At 44.4% G+C, this 12,567-nt stretch overlaps 1 protein-coding gene across 6 annotated transcripts in view; it reads right to left on the bottom strand.

Annotated features, from left to right (window-relative positions):
- Positions 1-3,537: 3,537 nt before the first annotated feature.
- MCF2L2 (MCF.2 cell line derived transforming sequence-like 2) overlaps positions 3,538-12,567 on the bottom strand; it is a 181,237-nt gene continuing 172,207 nt past the window's right edge. For 4 of the 6 annotated variants that reach the window (XM_055817346.1, XM_005235543.3, XM_055817345.1 and 1 more), the window contains 5 exons: positions 10,983-11,069; positions 8,631-8,749; positions 7,955-8,067; positions 6,876-6,979; positions 3,538-5,694 (listed from right to left, as the gene is read on the bottom strand). In XM_055817346.1, coding sequence (XP_055673321.1) covers positions 5,594-5,694; positions 6,876-6,979; positions 7,955-8,067; positions 8,631-8,749; positions 10,983-11,069 — 524 coding nt within the window. In that variant the 3' untranslated portion in view covers positions 3,538-5,593. The remainder of the gene's footprint in view (positions 5,695-6,875; positions 6,980-7,954; positions 8,068-8,630; positions 8,750-10,982; positions 11,070-12,567) is intronic. The other 2 variants (XM_027783981.2, XM_027783982.2) reach the window with 1 other exon arrangement.

The raw sequence follows: 12,567 nt of genomic DNA, 5'->3' as shown, positions 1-12,567 counted from the left end.
GTACTTTCCCTGTGTTCTTTAAAAAAAGTACTTTCTTTAGTTCAAACTCTTTCTTTCATGCTGAGGCATAGAAGGGAGAGTTGTGACCTTGAGCCATCTCTGCAGGGCACGTGCTAGAAGGGAGACAGGGCTAAGCAAAACCCCCGAGGGGCTCTGGTCCCAGCTGGGGACTGTCAGCAGCCTTTGCTGGCTGGTTCAGTCTCGCTCCAAGGACTGAGTTTGTTGAAGGTGCATCAGCTGGGATGGCTCACCATTAGTGTTGCATCTAAACACACTCCTCAGCAAATAGCAACGCCCCACCTGTGTCCTGTAAGTGCCTCCTGCAGACCTGGGACAAGAGCTGCACGGACAGGTCCTGGCATGTATAGCCACACGCCAGAGATCTGCAACAGGAGAGCGTTATGCCTGCTCACATGTGCAGCCGGATTTCCAGCCCTGGGTCTTTGCCACGGGACCTGATTGGTGTGGGGAGACCAAAGCAAGCCCCGTACCTGGGATCTGGTGCGGTCCTAATCCTTCATTCTACCATACCAACACTGCACTGCAGTAACAGGGCAAGGCCAATGACCTGAAAACTCAAGTGAGGTGAAGTTTGCCCCCAGAAACCTGGATATTGGCTGAAAAAGGTTCTAATGTATTTTGCTCTCTCTATTTGCATTCCGTTTCTATATTCCCATTTGTACCTGCTTGCCCTTCTACATGATCCACAACACGCATCTGGGTCAGCTAGCGCTCCCTGACAGACCACTGTAGTCAAAGGTACACAGGTCTCTTGGGGGTAACTACGATAAAGTTATCCTACATCTTCCTTGCCTTACGGCTGCATCATTAGCACACGCAACAAGGACCTGCCAGCGCGAACCTTCGCACTCGGGTCCTAAGAGAGTCCCAGGGATTCAGGAACATGACTAGGGGAGACAGAAAAAAACCCCACTGTGCCTTTTGTGACGTGCATGTTGGACAAATAAAGTTATATTGCACAAATGTGTGGATTTTTTTTCAGCTGTGATGATGTGCCTTTACTAAGACTTGTTTATTTTGAATAGAAAGAAAGCTCATTTGATTTGTTACTTCGTACAGAGACATCAACCACAATGTTTTGTACTAGTTATCATTTTTATAAATTTCAAACAAAGTGTGGTTCTACACAGGTCAGAATGGCCTAATTACAGGAAGTTCATTTGCACACTTTTTTCTTGTAATAAATTCATACATTCTGTCTTGACTGGAAACAAAGAACAGGTAATTCTGTGCTCTTTCCCTGTCTGATTATCTCTCATCAGTCACAATATACAAATACATCATTATCAACACCATGGAAAATATGTAAGAAAAACAAACTGTACCAATTCTCAGCTGGGGAGAGGAAAACTTAGCAGTTATTTCAGCTCCAGCCGCAAGAAGAAATAAACAATTTGGCTCTTTTTTCTTATTATTCTTATATATTTCTAATCATATATATATCTGAAGTTAGGCTTAGAGTATTTTTGGAAAGGAAGCGCATGGCCTTTCTCATACCCAATCCTGTTTGAAATCTCAAGAGTCTAAGAAAATTATGGATAATAAAATGGCTTTTCATCACATACACAACCAGAATATAAGACATACGCACAGCTTTGTTGCCATTGGCAAGGAAAGCCAGTGTTGAGACACGGTTTGGCCACAGCTGTTGATGATCAAGACAACCACTGGCCTGATTCTCCACCCAGAGGGGTTAGACGTGAGAGGAGGAGAGGATCAGGCCTGATGACATTTCAGCCTGGTTTACTGAGAGCAAGACTTGCGTACCACAGCAGCTGCCCCCCTACCTGTTTGTCATTGCCACCAGCAAGGAAGGAGTCTGTTGCTCCACTACACCCAACTGAGCAGAGGGCAGAGTTTTGAGGATGTGAAGTCTCTGCGAGTTTCACAGAAGATGGCAGCAGAGCAGAGGGAGGAGATCCAAGTCAAAACCTCAGCCTGGAGGGCAGGTCTCGCTTCCCGGACCCGGAGAGAACAGCCAGGCAGCTGGCACGGACTGGCGGGTCACGCAGCGAGGGCACGATGCTCAACCACAGGTGCTGCTACAGTACAGATTTACCTTGGACCTTGTCTCTTCTACAACTGAAACTTGGTGGCAACCATTACTTTTAAATGACTTTCTGGTCACTATGTTATCTCTGAACAACATTGAAATTAAATTCATATTTGAAAATTATCATTTTATGTCCATCTACCTGAAAATGATAGTGTCAAAGACCTACATACAGAATAAGTATACCTTAATGTACACATTAGTCTTGCTGGACATTACCAAATCATATTCCAGACTGTACGTGGAGACTCATTCCCTTAATTATCAGCTTGCTTGACAGAAATACACTTATTAAAAGGCTATCCTGTCTACAATTAAAAAAAAAAAAAAAGTCATCAAGCCTCATTTTGCCTCATCAGCAAAGCCAGAAGGTTACTTCTTGTTGGCTGCTTTCAGACATGTCAGCAGCCTGATCTGTCATTGAACTTCATGCTTTAAAAAAGCAAAGCCCGCAGCGTGGCACCGCCTCACCATCTGCACCGCAGGCAGCAGGCAAAGCGCCCGCTCACCTCCCAGCAGCAGCGCCAATGGTGGCGGCACGGTCTGAGTTTGGAACGTGAAGAAAGAAACAGGCAGCTGTCTTTGGCCTGCTGGCACTGCAGGAAGGCTAAAGACACAGTTAGTGGTTGTGGGCTCCCTGCTCAGGTTCAGGAGTGTCTGAGGATAACTGTGATACAATCGGCTCCCAAAGACCACTGTGAGCCCAGGGTGCTGTGCCACTGCTGCACACAGCCACAGGGCAGCGAGTTACTTGTCATCCTCAGGACATTCATGGTGCAAAAGTGATTCAGACTTTGGTCCAACGAGATAAAATATGAGATTTCGAGGAAAATAAAAAAAAAAGGGAAAAAAAAATTGTTTTCAAAAGCTAAGTAGGGAGGATAAGTGTTATAATCCAGCCCATACCTTTGCAGTTGTCAGGATGAGATGGTGAGCTGGGAGACAGGAGACACTTCTGCAGCAATCCTCTTGCCTGCTCCAGCTCTAGACTGCCCCACAGGATGCCGCCACTGACACTCATGGAGGACACAGTGGGACACAGGGTGTTGAATGCTTTGCGGTCCCCTGGAGGTGCCCCCCATTTCTGCATACATGCTACAATTTAGCATCAGAATTTGACACATGGGAAATCCAATAGCTCCCATGTTATAGAATAGAAGATATCGAGGCACCAGGGGATATAGGACTATCACACTGTCACCCTCACATAGCAGAGGTAAGAAATGGACTGACAATACCTGATCTTCCATCTTCAGTTCAAACAGAGAGTTCCCACTGCCATGTCACTGTTAGAATGAGATTCCTCCGAAGAAACTCCAAAGTGCAAGTTTGCATCTTTCCATCTGTCAGCAATGTCACAAATCCTAGTTTGGGCAGTTTCATATACCCAGGGTAACCCTTCCCCATCTTGCTCGCTCTCTCCTCTCCCCATCCCACCCTCCCACCCCCCACCCCCCTTCCTAAATGTGCAATCAAAGCTCCCTACCCTTTTCCTCTCCTATACTTCGGGCAGGGGTATACAGAAGCACTGTTATCAGATTGTGCAAAAATTACTGAAAGTAATAAGAAACCAAAATGAACTCATTTTAGGGAGAGGATAAAATAATTGCACTACAAGAAAACATCACTACATGTTTCCTTAGGGGACTGAACGGAATCAGTTCTTCCCTCAAGATACTCATAACTACAGTAGACTAATAGGATTCATGTTCCTGAAAGCCTCTGTGTCATTTTTAAGGTAAATGACTAGCACAAGCCAGAGAAGCTGTAGGACAAAGTCAGCTTCCAAAACGGTACAGAACTCTCAGGTCCTTTAGTCATGAATGGAAAACATCAGAATCACAGAGTTTTGATATTGAGAGTTAGAAGAACCACAGGAATTAACCACCACAGTGCAACTCATAATTAACCAAGAAGCCTTCACAGGCAAACATAATCTGAATAAGCTTTTACGTACTCCAAGGCCATTTCTTGAATGGGACTATCTACCTGCTTCACAGCTATCCTAACTCACACACTAAGATATTTGCAATGCCAGCCTCCACTGAGACACAAAGAAAAACATTCAGGTCCCTGCAAAGATGATAGCAGAAATGATACAGACTCTACTACTATTTTGCTCATAGGTTCAATTACTAAAGAGCAGGTTTTGGTTTTGCTTCATCTCCATTTTTAGTGCTTTCGCCCCCTTTATTATTTACATAGAGCACCACTAGTCTCAGGGTTAAACAAAAAATCCCTAATGATGAAAGCCAATCACTCACTCTTGAGCTTCTAGGGTCATGTTTACCACGCTGATCTTTGCCTGTCTGCAATCCTTTGTCAATACTTATCTAATTTATTAAAGTATTAGCAGCTTATGTGGGACCTAAGACCCAATTACCATCAAAATGCCTTCATGCCTTAACAGCTGCTCTAAATGAGCTAATGGCTTGTATAGGAATAATAATATCTGTAATTACTTTACATTATACATTACATCCTTATGTGGCAGAGATTTGGTACAGTCCTTTAATCAAATGTCCTGGAAATAAGTATTTAAAAACAACACTTTATCCACTCATTGGAGCATCTAATGTTCACTGCCTATTTGCAATGCTTAAGTATATTCCAAATGGGGGGTGAAATGTATCTATTCCATAGCCCAGCACACAAAAAAAGCATGCAGTCTACTCAAACATACGACATTAAATGGCATTCAATTGAATTCTCGGCACCAAATGCAAAGGATTGTGATCCAGCAACCACAGACTGCAGAGGGGACAGAGGAATGACTTATATTGTAAAAAGAGTTCAAAATGTTCTTCGTCACAGTAGCTGTCACACATCTTTGCTTCCCTGCTAAGCCCTGCACCTCCACCTCATAGCCAGGAGTTGCCACCTCGTCTCCAACGTAATGCTGTATGCAGCAGGTCATTCACTGTGCCGCTGCAAAAGTGGTCACGTCATTGCTGCACAAAGCCTCTCTGATGATCCAAGCCAGAAGCTTTCTTCCCACAGCCACCCTAAAATGGGATGGTTTTGGTGTTGACCATCATCAGAAAGAGCACATTTGTGATGCATCAGCTGGAATTAAGGAGGACAGGGAAGGCACAGCCAGAGGCAAGCAAATGGAAAAACCTCCAGGCGACCCCATGGTAGAGCAAGAACTCGTAACCATGCATGTATCCCTCTGCAGTGACTCGGTGTTGAAGCAAGGTTGCCAAAAGGTGCGTGCATAGTAACTCTTCAGCTCTGCTGTCGACCTAATTTAGGCCACATCCTCCGAAACAGTCTGATAATCAATGCGAGAAGCATTTTTCTCCTCTAATACTGAAGGTGGGGTTTGATGCTTTCTGGATGTTTAATGCTCCTTTCAAGTTTGATGTTCCCAGCTTCCATGATGTTCTCACGTGTTCATGCTGATAAAGTTTGAGTGAATTGTGAACCTCAGAGCTTGTGAGAAAGGCAACTTTGATCCAGTGTCCACCCAAAGGAAACAGAGATGGATGGGATCCTGAGGAAGGCCAGTCCTGCTGTTCAGCTGCCAGCCCGCTGTTCTGCTGGGAAGCTCTTGGCCACCTCGCTCTCCTTGGTGTCTGACTCTACTGAGGCTGTACTGCAGGAATCGTTGTACATGTCTGAAAAGGAAGACAAGGGCATTGTCACTACAGTAAGTCTAAAGGACATCTACAGTCTTGAGGTTCATTGTTAAAAGCCTGAAATAAAATAAAAAATAAATAATCACAGTTCTATTGCCCTCCCAATTCCTTCACTAAAGGCGAGGGAGGCTCTTTTGGCATGTAACTAACTGTAATGTGCGTGTGGCTTTATTTATTTTTCTTTTGAAGCATTAGACATGCCAAAGAAATAAGAGCTGTAGTTAGGCACTGAGGGTGGAGACAGAACTGACCTGCCGTGGAGGTGAAGGAGCAGCAATTACCAAACTCCCTTTAAACCACAGCAAAGAATCCTGGTTAACTTTCAAAAAAAGGTTTTTCTTCACTTCAACAAACTGACTTAAAAAAAAAATAAAATCAAAGAAACCAGTAACTCAGAATAAAATGCTGGTAGCTCTCTACCACAGGTCCCCAGGGAATGGCTGTGCCAGATTTTGCTTTCTTCTCTTACCAGAAGAAAAGCAGGACACATTTTTGGTAAACTATATTTAAGGATGGGTAAAAATTAATCTAAAATTGTAAAACTTTGATCTGCAGAGCTGCTGAGGCTCAGCTTTTCCAGTGCAACCTGCCTGGCTGTTAGGTCAGAACCAACGCTGAGAAAGGATGACTTTTAGTGCTGATTTGGCTGAAATCTTGCCAGAGCAGCCCTTCCTCCAGCCTTTGGAGCCAGCAGTGAAATATGATGAAAGCAGTAATGGTACAGGCGATTTCAATGTTTTCAAACCTAGACCAGAACTACAGCCCTGATGCTGATCTAAATCCAAAGCCTACGCAAGCCAGGATGAAAGCTATCCTGCAGTCACAACGCACCCTGCCATATGGCACACTTGGGCTAGCTGTAAAGTAGCTAGCCTGGGTACTGGTAGCCACAGGAGTTTGGTGGGAGATTTGCATTCTGCCCAGGAAGGGGAAAACAACTAAACCATGCCAAGGTAAGCTGCTGTGCCTAACTAGCCGTGATACCCGCGGCACCGAACTGCAGGCTAGCTCAGCTGCACCACCAGAGGCTGCAGCACGGACACACACTCAGGCAGAGTCCTTTAATACAGAAAACACACTGGTTATCACATCCTTTTTATCACATCCTTTTTTTGTACGAAAAAGAGAATTAAATGCCAATAACACATTTTCTCTGTTACCTGCATTGCTGTTCTTAATTAGGTTGTTACTTTCCCCCTCTGCTGGCTGCAATATACTGGAAGGAACCCAGTCGCTTTTCTCAGAGACCAGTTTCTTCACTAACCTGAAATTCAGAGAAGAGTCATTGAATTTCCCCACTTCCCTTTCCCTGGGTTGTGTTTCTTAGAGGTGAATGTTGGGCAGCTATTTTCTCAACTAAGGAAGAAGGCAGAGGACCCAGAGCAGTCCTACAGGTAGCTGGTGACTAAGTTTCAGCAGTTTCAGTGACCCAGTATCCCAGATCAAGCTCACTTGCAAGCAGATTGTGTGACAAGGAAGCAGTGGCCTTGGCCTGTGTTTGAGACCCTGGGCCACATTCAGAGCTGAAGAAAATGAATCTCTCATATTGTCCATCCCCCTTCCGTCAATACCATCCTGCGTGGATGTGTTCACTTCCCACCTACTTCATCTGATGGGACTTGCTCCCATCTCAGCTGCATGTCAGCTCTGAGTGAAGGGTCTGACTGCACAGGCACTTCAAGGCGGTCAGCTCTTCTTCCTCCAAACTACCCATGGAAGGAGAATTCAGATGTCCAGCCAGGTCAGTTCCTAACACTCATTTGTAAGCAAGAGAGAATAAATAGACCAAAATTTGTGTGAGCTCAAGAGGGCCAGATTCATTCCATGTTGTCAATCTCATCTTATATCTAAGCTTTTGGGGCTAAAAATGCACTCTGGTTAACTGCTGCAGCTTGGTGGAAGGAATGGGGATTTTATTGATGTACCTTATGGCAGGGTGCTGCCTTTGACAGTTGTCTTTCCAGCTAAAAGGTGTCAAAACCCCAAATATTCCCCTCCATTTCCTTTATGCAAACCTCCGTCCTCTCAAGGCTCGTGTCACAAGCGTTTGGGATGAAAGCCCACCAAAGCTGCTCGTATGTTCATGCCTTCTACTGCCTCTTTCACATTGTGGTCAACGGGGTGAGGGGATTTGGATTTGATTTTGAAGAGGCTTTGACATTCTTCTGAATATTTTCCATCTTTTCCAGGAGGTTATGGCTGTTGTACCTGTTAAATTCGGTGTCTCTGCTGTACTTACCATTGACCGTTCTCTCCTTCCTGCACAAACTGCACCAAATCGCCATCCTCAAATGTAAGAGAATCTGGGAAACAGCTGTCAAAACTGCCTTCTACCCGAAAAAGGTTGGTCCCCTAAAACGGATGAAACAATGCACCAGAAATACAGTCACTGTGGATGAAAGAACACTGTGCGAGAGAGTGAGTTTAGTTAAATGCTGAATTAGACATTTTAATCTGGCAGAGGTTTCTTCTGTAGGGAATTCTGTCAGTTTATTCCTTTTACCATGCCCAGGTTAACTACGACTCAAACTTAGGACAAAAGTATGCTGTGCATTCAGGCTTTAGAATTAACTGGCCAGCCGTTGTTCTGATACAGAAATTAGGTTTGTGACACCAGGTTTAGTTATCTGGAAAAGTCTGAAATTACTTTTTTAAAGGCTCAGCGTTTTTCCTCACTTTTATAACAGGTAAAGCTACAGCTTACAAGTAAGGGTGACTTTTTAGGGTACAAATGATCAACAAAATAGCCTTGGAATAACCTCCCAACACCCCAGATCAAATTCCCACCTTCTGTATTCCCACACATCCATGAATTTAAGACTGGTATGAACCCAAACTTCAACAGGTTAAATTGTGATCTTTAGAGAAGAGGAGGTTGCACTGGGAAAGGCAGCATAATTTGAAAAAGGCATTACATTGTTAGGGTTGGTCTCTTCCTCCAAGTCAGAAGAGTTGGAGAGTTCATCTGTGCTGGAGGGGATCGCTTCAAAATCTTCAAATGTGTCTAGAGATGGCATTTGCCTGCTGGGCCAACCTTTTCAAAGGAGATAAAACAAAAAGTGTTACCTATCAGTCATTAGCCTCTTTCAGACTCAGTCTTTTAAAAACAAACACCACCGGTTCGCTTCCCACTATTCTGCTTACTGAATTGTTTGTACCTTTTTACAGCTTGTGCCCTGATTTTGCCATAAAAATGTCATTGCAACCATTACTCCGTCTCTAAAAACATGTACCACTTGCTGTCATTTGTGGGAAGGCAGACTGTGTGGCCACAGTGTGCGTGCCCATCAGCACCTTGAGTGTTCAGCATTGCTAAATAACTTCAGCTCAGGATGTACGAAAAGCAAGGACCAGGAATATTTCTGAGGAGTGAGAACTGTAGCAAATGATAACTTTTGCCAACATGGTTTTCAGAAGGCCATGCTCATTCAGTTCCCAGATTACCTTCACATGTTTACCCATAAAATGAAGTCCAAAGCCACTGAATTTTGGTTGACTTCTTATCTCCATCTCACGCCAAGGTGATATTACCACCTAAGCAACTTACAAGACTATACCCTGGAGCAGACTGGAAGTGCAGGGAAGGGACAGAGTAAACAACAAGGGCAAAAAGACAACTAGACCTTGGTGGTAGGTAGAGAAGATCTCATTAATATTTCTGCTGTTAACAGACTTATTGCATGCTTTGCACCCAAAACCACCCCAGCCCAGTGGAAGGGACTTAGTGAGAGATATCCAGCCCAAGCACAACAGCTGCTCTCTTTCCTTACAAAGGCATGCCCAGAGGATGTGTCCTGAGGGAAATTCAGGCTAAGCCTTATAAGACCTGCCTGCCTGAGGCTCCCATGATGGAAAAGTAACTCGGCCTCTTCTGTACAGATGGCAATCACGATACAACTTTCCTTCACGCTTGATGTTTGTCCCTTTTCTGATGGGGATGACTACAGTCGAGCTAGAAGGAAACAGACCTTGCATCTACCGAGGGATTCTGCAGCCCTGACAGATATAAACTGAATGGAGTCAGTCGAATCATGATGTGCCTTCCTACTTCATCTACCCGCTGTGCAATAGCTGATTCACAGGGACTTGAGGTGAGCAGCTGCTGAATCAAGTTCTTTCCAGCCTGTGGGCCATTGCTTTTGGCAAGGCAAAGCAGTGCTCTGACAACAAGGCGCCAAGACAGATGGTCACACAGTGGGATTATGCATAATCCAGCACCCACAACCAACCTGGCCTGAGACAATACAAAACACGAGTCAGGCAGTTCAGGCAGTAAACAGAAAAGTTTTGTGATCTGGGAGAAATAGGTTTATTAGTTGATTTATTTATTCCTTCCCCGTGTACATTCCCCCTGCTACAGGCACTGGTTGGTGCAACGTGTGGTCATGCAGCTCTGCAGCCCCTTCTCCCTCCTGTTACACAAGGACTGTGACTCCCCCGACCACTGCGGCTCAGTTACAGGAGAGGCAGCGACCGCCTTCCACCAGGGCAGATCCCCAGCTGTAACCCTGCAGGTGTGGTTAGGTCACCCGCACTTTCCAAGGTGTAAACTAGGCTCTGAAGCAGCATTCGTGTGCTCGGCTGTGAGTGTCCCTGCCAAGGTCTATACCAACAAGAGTCACAGAGTTTTAAGGCAGAAGAGGCAATTTCAGTTACAGACCATGCAGCATACAGAACTGGACCCCGTATTCTGCATCGGCTGAATCACACCAGCAAAATAGTAACAACTGTCTAAATGTACAATAATACATAGATGCTAATGCGTTTCAAACTGCTACAGCAATTGTACTTCAAATTCACAGGTTGGAATACAAACACCAGAAGAAAAAGATATCCCCCTTCCCCCTTAGACAAAGCTTCAGTGACCTTTTGCCACTGTCATTTGTAGAAAGCACCCAAAGCAGAAACCTAAACAGCAAGGATTCCTTACAAATACATCCATTGGCTTTCCTCTTCCATTCCAGAACTGCTATCCTCATTTCAGAGACTAAGAAATAGCCTAAGTTTTACGTACTTCAAGCTGTGAAATAACACAGATCAAACTCTGAGCCCTCTCACGTCAGTTAAAAGAATTATTTTCAGCTGTGCCTGACCTACAGAGAACCAGAACCTGGGACATTGTTTCTATACCTTGTTCTTACAATGCTTTCATGGGAAATAATGTTATTTAAAAGAGAAAAATCTCTTTAAGTTATAAAGAGTAACTATTATCATAAATTTACATTACACTCTCAAATTGAGATGAAAAATGTGTTAATTTTGTTTACCTGTCTGTGAAGCAGATCTAGGTACAGGTCTCGCGGTAGAACCAGTATTACATTTAGTCTGGGCCAATATGGTGTTCTCAAAAGCATCTGTGACAGGAAGTACAATTTGTGTCTTCAAGGTGAAACAGTGACCAGACAACCAGTCCAAAGTGAATTCCTGAATCACCTCTGCAACTGGTAGTCTTTTTAACAAACATGTGGACTGGGGTCCAACAGTTACAAAAGAGGAGACACATGACCAGCACAAATGAGTGAAAAGACAGCAGCATTCCACAGAAAAAACTGTAAGTCTGAGAAGGACAGAGAACAGCCAAATGAATCAAACAGAAATACTGATGTTAATTAAGGAAAATAATTGCTGGGTGAACAGTGCAGTGTTCTATTTCGCTACAGCTTGCTCACATGTTTTTAACATCTTCCTTGCAGCATTTCAAATCATTCTGTAGGTGATGATATATGGCTTTGATGCCCATCCATACAGCAACGAGAGGGAACCAGGGAGGCTCTTCTTTCCAGCCAGATGTGAATGATTTCACTCTTGATGAATGCTATGCAATTGTGTGGGGGAAGTTTTTATCTATGTACATCAAATCCTTTGTGTTATTAACTCTGTCAGGGCCCTGGCAATAGCGGTATTATCTTCTGGTAAAGGGGTGATAATGTTCATTGTTTCCTACTTAAAGAAACTCGGTGTCGTGAGGGATGTTGTGCAGTACCACCATGGTTTCAACCAGTGAGGACCAAGTAAGCTTTATCCTACAGACAGTACTTGCACCTTGAAATACCCCCTACCTACCTCTGCAGCCACATGGTATGCTGAGATCAGAAGTATCTGTCAGTGAGGAAAGTGAGGTATGAATACCACAGCTCCTGGTGCTGGGTGCCAGGATGATTCCAAACATAGTGCCAGGGGTCACTGACAAAAGGAAAAACTCTGCAAACAGCAGAACTACTATTTCCCCTGCTGTCTCTGAATTGCTTCTTGCAACCTCTGTGTTCTAATTTCCTCTTCTGTGGGGAGCGACACAGGAGATAGCTCTGATATGTCACTGATTCCATCACTGACCTGGCCACCTGCCCTTTCTACCAAGGTTTTGTGCAAAGCAATACAATCCCAAGAAAGGATTCCTCAGCCGACGTCTCTCTCTCCCCTGTCTTGTAGTAGGGACATCTGACTGCTTTTGCCCCACAAGGCAACATGCTCTGGCAAACGCTTGTGTAAAGGGGAAAGCTGCCAATGGAAGCTGGTGATCTTTTGGTGGCTGGGGAAAAACTTCCCAGTTTAACTCTTTGGTATTGTTTATTAAACAGTAATTGATGAGTCTGTTCCAACAAATAGGTGGAAATTTTGCTTGGCTGAAATGAAACACTGCACCTTAAATGGATACTAATGCACAGTAGCCTCTTCTGTAGTCTTTAGGCTCCTGCTCCTCTTATTAGGTATAGATACTAAGAAGGGAAGAGGGATGCAAGCAGCCAGATGCAGGTGAAGGTGAAAAGTAGCTCCTTCTCTCCCTGCTGCTGCACTCTATGGAGTGAGGTAGAAGCCAGGCAGAAAATCCAGATCCAGATGACAGTCTGTTTA

Source organism: Falco peregrinus, chromosome 12 (assembly GCF_023634155.1).
Source record: "Falco peregrinus isolate bFalPer1 chromosome 12, bFalPer1.pri, whole genome shotgun sequence".
NCBI lineage: Eukaryota > Metazoa > Chordata > Aves > Falconiformes > Falconidae > Falco > Falco peregrinus.
Note: the sequence above shows the minus strand (reverse complement) of the source record. Positions and strands in the feature narration are given on the sequence as shown.